The sequence below is a fragment of the Octodon degus genome, unplaced genomic scaffold (assembly GCF_000260255.1).
Source record: "Octodon degus isolate 3935 unplaced genomic scaffold, OctDeg1.0 scaffold00016, whole genome shotgun sequence".
In the NCBI taxonomy this organism is placed as follows: Eukaryota; Metazoa; Chordata; class Mammalia; order Rodentia; family Octodontidae; genus Octodon; species Octodon degus.
In genome coordinates, this window is record NW_004524592.1 from 8,559,869 (window position 1) to 8,566,363 (window position 6,495).

General features: G+C 36.9%; 1 protein-coding gene across 1 annotated transcript in view; it reads right to left on the reverse strand.

Moving 5' to 3' along the window:
* Positions 1 to 6,495, reverse strand: part of Pth2r (parathyroid hormone 2 receptor) — a 182,439-nt gene that overhangs the window by 137,054 nt on the left and 38,890 nt on the right. The window contains exon 3 of the mRNA XM_004626717.1: positions 5,811 to 5,991. Within this exon, the coding sequence (XP_004626774.1) occupies positions 5,811 to 5,991 (181 nt within the window). The remainder of the gene's footprint in view (positions 1 to 5,810; positions 5,992 to 6,495) is intronic.

A 6,495-nucleotide genomic window follows, 5' to 3' on the forward strand; every position in this document is an offset into this window, starting at 1 on the left:
GCCACACACACACACACACACACACCCCACACACACACAAATAAATAAATAAATAAGAATTTAAAACATCATACCACAGTAATACATGTGCACTTACACTTATAGCAGCACAATTTGTAATCTTGGAAACAACCCAAATGCCCATCAACCAAGGAATGGATTAAAAAAAAAAAGATGTTGTTTGGGCTTGTGAGACACCGCAGTGGGCTCAGTGTCTGCTTATGCAAGCACAGGCCCAGGTTTGGTTGGATCCCGAGAGCTACATGCCATGCCAGCCCTGCCCGTGGGTGCAGTGAGCTGGCCATCCACCCAGACTGGGTGTGGTGACACACATCTGTAATCCCAGTGCTGCGGAAGCTGAAAACAAGAGGATCGCTGTGAGTCCAAGCTGTGTAGTGAGACCTATACCAAATACATAAAAAATGTTGCTTTATATAATGGGATATTACTCAGCCTTATAAAATATAAATTTGAGACTTTTGTAGGTAAATGGATGCAACTTAGGACCAACTTCATAAGTGGAATAAACAAGACCCACATTGTTTAAAAATTGAATTGTCTCACTAGTATGAGAATCTGAAAGAGTAAATGAGATCTAAAAGGTATAATAAATACTATGAATAGGGAAGAAACTGATCAAAAAAAAAACTGTGATGTGAGAAAGAGGAAAGGAAAGGGGAAAAACTCACACAAACAAGACAGTTAGGCTAGTTATACAGCTGGTTTCTCTCAGTTCACTGAGGGAAAATTTTTGTGCTAATAATTTTCTGGCCAATATGTCATGCCTATATCTTATATTCTGAATAACTACTGCGAATATAATAATACCAATGTATGATTTATTGTTACTCTACTACTAGCCAATTTTGACTGTTTATTTCTTACTTTTTTCTGTTTAAACTATTTTTTAAACTATATAGTGAGACTCTGGATGAAAAACAAATCAAAGAAACTCTCCTGTCCTTACATAAAGAACACAATCAATAATAATGATAATAATAATAATAATATGTTGTATATTGTATATTTTAAAATAGCCTAAAGGGGCTGGAGAGACAGCTCAGCACTCTAAGCATCTGCCTGGAAAGTGCAAGGACCTGGGTTTCATCCTGGGTATCACATGCCATGCTGGCCACTGAGACTGGGAGTGGTGGCACACCCCTGTAATCTCAGCACTGGGGACGCTGAGACAGGAGGATCGCTATGAGTCTGAGCTGTGTAGCGAGACCCTGTACCAAATAAATAAATGCATTAATCAAAATATTTTTTAAAAATAAAAATAGCCATAAGAGGTTTTGAATATTACTCCAAAACTGTTAAATATTTGAGGTGATGAATATGAATTTTTAAAACATTATCTCATCCTAGTTAAAAAAAACCTGCCACAAAGTGATTGCAAAAAACAAGTTATATAAAATGTCTTAAATATCATTGTTACAACTTTGCAAAAATATCTCTTTATAGAATAAGTGCTTGCCTGGCAAGCGCAAGGGCCTGAGTTCAATTCCTGGTTCCACACAAAAAAAAAATCTCTTTAATAAATGAGGTTTCTTTAATGAATATAATGTCTCATTCAATAAAATTATTATAATATTCATATATAAAATGTAACTTCCATCCAGAAAAGATGTTTGAACACATTTTTAGAAATTGAATTTCCTCCTAACTTACTGTGATGACTAATTCTCTGTAAGCTGAGGGGGCTTGGAGGGTCAGGCCACACCGATTCTGGTGTGTCATGTCTGTGAAGATGTTTCCAGGTGAGATTTGGTATGAACTGGCAGACTCGGTGCATCACCCTCTCCAGTGTAGGTGGCCTTGTCAAATGGCTGAGGGCCTGAAAAGGGCAAGGGCAAAATGCAGCGAAAAAATTCACACACACACACACACACACACACACACACACGCATGCACAATCTCTTCCCTATCTCCCCTCACCGTCTAAGCTAGAACAACTCATCTGTCTCATCTCTTCAAGGGACCAGCAGCTTGCCCTGGTTCTCCAGCTTGCAGGCTTGGAACTGAATGACATCACACACTTCCCTGGGTCTCCAGGTTACAGATGGCAGATCCCTGTACTATGCGGCCTCCAGCATGTCCGTCACCTCCTCATAACCATTTTTGTAAATATATCCAATTGGTTCTATTTCTCTGAAGAATCCTCATACTGTTGGATGTACTATTTTCCATGGTCCAAGAAAAAGATAAAGGGTCTATAATAAGAGATTTTCATGGAATGCAGGAGTTTTCCTACACTCTAGTACTGAAGGGACAAATAATAAATCAGACTTATAAGTGGCCTATTTCATGTTTCTACCTGGATCTAAAAACCCCTCAAAGATTAACTTCTTAAATGATGATGTCACTCTCAAGATTGCAATTCCCCAGGGGCATGGGGAGTCTAAGTTTTATATTAGCACAGGAACTTTGAAAACAAAAACATAATTTTAATTATTTAAAATTCATTGCCTGTAATACTTGATTAAAATGGAAAAAAGAAATCTGATATAATAAACTGAAAATACTGAATCATCCACCTATAATTAAATCACCAATCATGAAAATATTCCTCTGCTTCTCCTTTTCTTTTTTAGTGTATTTGGCACAGGGTCTTACTACACAGCTCAGACTTGTGGTGATCCTCCTGTTTTCAACCTCTCCAGAGCTGGGATTGTAGGCATTCAGCACCGTTCTTGGGGTGGGGGGCAACGTGTGGTGCTGGGGATTGAGCCCCTGTCCCTGCGCTTGCCTAAGCAGGCACTTAGTCTGCTGAGCTATCTCGCCAGTCCTGCTTCTCCTTTTCTAATTCAACATAAGACAAGTAAAAGTAAAACTAGATAAAATACACATAAATATGAACACAAACACACTCAAGCAAACATACTGATAACAGAAAATTGCCGGGGATTCTTCCCTTTTTTAATCTTTTCAAAAAGTGCATTGAACTGTGAACTTAACCTAAAGATTAATTTATTTAGCCCCTTTGGGTATAGCTTGTGAAAATTCTTGCCCTATGTTCATGCAAGAAGCAAACTGAAAATTATTTAAGAAAAAATCTGTCTCTAGTGTGGCTCAGAGGTAGCTAAATGATCACACTGAACTGTCATCCTTCAAACCTATTACTCATCCTTTTCTCTTTAACTACAGGTGAATTCACTGTAGATATCTGCAGAGCTCCAATTACCACTTAGAAACAAAGCATGGTTAATTTTTCTGAGTCAGATAATGATTGTAGGGATCCTTGTGCTAGGATAGCTCTATGTCGTGTCTGGTCATGTGCAACTGCACATGCAGTAAGACTGCGTAGAACTTCCATGCCTGATTATTTTGCTTAACATCATGATCTTGAGGTGGATCCATTTTGCTGAAGGTGCCTCAAGTTTCTCCTTCTTTATGGCAAGGAGATATTCACATTTTCTTTATCTGTTCATCTGTTGATTAGCATACAAGCTGTTTCTAAGACTTAACTATTATAAATTGTGCTGCTATAACCATGGGTGAGTACATTTCCCTATATTATAACTTAAGCTCCTTCAGAAATATACCTAGAAAGTGAATAGTTGGGCCATCAAATTATTTCTCTTAGGTGAGCAAACCAAAGAATAATAAAGAGCAAAATAGAGTGTAAATATTAGAAAGTAGAAAAAAAATTCCAAATAAAAAAGGGAACAAGAGACGGTGAGGTGAATGGGTTGAAAGAATAAAAAAATGGAAATACAGCTTTGGCAAATGGAGAGGGGAAGAAGGGCTGGAGGGGTAAAGGGACAAAATAAAAGAATGAAGATGTGTTACACACATGTATAAATTCACTGGGATGAAGGTGGTCATTATGTACTGCCAGCATAATAAAAAAATTGCATAGAACTATATACATATACATACACAAATGAGTCTGTAAAACCTGTAGAATCTGGATTAGGTAGGTGGATTATATCAATGTCAATTTCCTGGTTGTGATATTGTACTATAGCTATGAAATATGTTACTATGGAACCAACTGACTGAAAGATATTCAGTGTATATAAACCTTGGTAAAATTTTTATATTTCTTGTGCAGGACTTGGACAGTTCCTATGTTCATTTCTAGTTATTTTTAAATTGCCGTTAGTGATAGAATATTTTTTTGTATTTTCTAAATAATTAATTTTTTTTTTGGCGGTACTGGGGATTGAACTCAGGACTTTGTGCTTGCCAGGCTGGCGCTTACCCCACTGAGCTATATCCCCACCCCCTAATAATTACTTTCCACATGAACGTATTATACTTTTCTTTTAATATCAATCCTGATCATATAATTGATATTCTATTACTATTAATGGTTTCTAGTAAATTCTTAATAGCTGTTTCATAAAAATACTAGATATCTACAAATAACAAATCAGTAGAACAAAGCCTAAAGCTGTCATGAGGTATTTGTATTAACAAAAAGCTAGAATTAACTTTTCATGATTTGCAGTGTAAATAAGATGGGTTTACTTTGTGATAGCTTCTCTTCCTCCCCTTAACATATGGCTAACTTGAAGTTACTAGTTGTTACAGTTTTTGTCTAGATGTCCCCTCAAAGCCTCATGGAGTCACAGAGCATTTTCAAAGGTGACTGAGTCTAGAGTATGTGATTGATTCATAGTGCAATAATGCTGGCGTTAAGGTTGGGTAATTGTTGGATCAGTCCACTAATTGGATGGGCATCACCCCAATCCTGGTAGACTGAAAACAATGTAAGGAACAGAAAGAAACTTGTCCTCCAGTCTCTCTTGTTGCTTTTCTGTCTTCACCACCATGAACTGCTGCCCTCCCATGGCCACTGTACCCTGGAGCCAGCTGACTATAGAGTGAAACCTCTACAAACTGTGAGCTAAATAACCCTTTCTGCCCTTAACTTTGGGGTTCAAGTATTTCCTCTGTGCGTGAGAAAAGTAATTGAGACAGTCTTGTATACGATCAAATATAATTAGTAAGTGACTTTCCTCATTTGGCTAATAAATGAGAACTTTGCCTATATACTTTAGTTAAAATTTGATTTTTTTTAAACGTATGTAATAAAATATCCCATCTTAAGTCTTCTATTTTTTCCCTATTCATTGTTATACTATCAGTTTGGAATATTGGAATGACTGCTCAGTATGGTGATGTCAACATACATTGTGAAAGGGTCGGCCGAATACTTCAGCGGATTAAAGCGCTTGCAAGCAGGCACAGGAGCCAGGGATTCGATAGCCCCACCTGCCATGCAGGCCCTACCCCCAGGGCATGTTGAGATGGCAACTGAGACTGGGCATGGTGGCATGAGCCTGTAATCCCAGTTCTTGGGAGGCTGTAAACAGGTGGATCACTATGAGTCCGATCTAGTCGTGAGACCCTGAACACCCTGTAGACACTTCCCTAAAAATACAAAAAAAAAAAAAAAAAAACCCATATATTGTGTTCTCCTAGCACAGCTACAATGTCAGTGAATAATAAACAATGCTGTTTCATTTTATTTAATAATAAAAGAATCTGCATTACTCTGTGCATCCAACGCAAACTGTCTAGTCCATTTTTCTTTTATTTTTTATTTTAAGTATTGTATAATTTTAATACTGAAGTCATATTGTAAATCTCCAACTTCTTATAATGAAGGATACTCTTATCTGTTGTCTCTCACTCTTGGCAGATTTTGGTCTCAACAATAAATTCGTTGGGGAAGTGTCTAATCTTCCATCATTTATCAATGGCATGCTCATTGAAACCTAGCAAGAGGTCTCTGCAACGAAGGCAGAGGATTTTCTGTTCTTGCAAAGTTGATAAATAAAGGTGCCTAGATTACTAACATCATGAATTTCTTCAACAGCATCCAGGTCTTCACAAACCACAGAGGTATGAAGCAAGGATTTACCCTTGCAAGACTGCCAAAGAGCTCTACCAGATTCTTTGCAGGCATACCAATGGAGGCATCCAAGGGCATCAGATAGCAGGTCCCCAGGAGCATGTCTAGGTAAGCAGTCATTCCCTCTTCAAAGACAAAACATACACTCTATGAAAGATGGCCTCTTTAGCAAATGATGCTGGGAAAACTGGCCATCAATATGCAGAAGATCCTACCAATTTGATTTGAAACTGTCTCATTGCTATTTGTTTATCAATAAAATTATGGGGAAAAAAGAAAATAATCAAAATATCTTGTATACTTATACCAATACATCATAAGGAATGTGATTGTTCTGTACTACTGATATGAACTAATAAAAATAAATTATGCTTTTCTCATTGAAAAAAAAAAGTATGCAGAAGATCAAATCTAGACCCATATCTCCCCCATGGACTCATCTAAAATCAAAAATGCACCAAAGATTTAAATATTAAAACAGAAACACAATCTGCTGAAAGATAAAATAAGTAAAACTTTTAAAGTCATAAATATAGGCAAAGATGAAAAGAAACTTAATTGCACAAGAAATAATACCAAAAATCAACAAATGAGTTCTTTTTTTTTTTTTTTTTTTTTTTTTTTTTTTT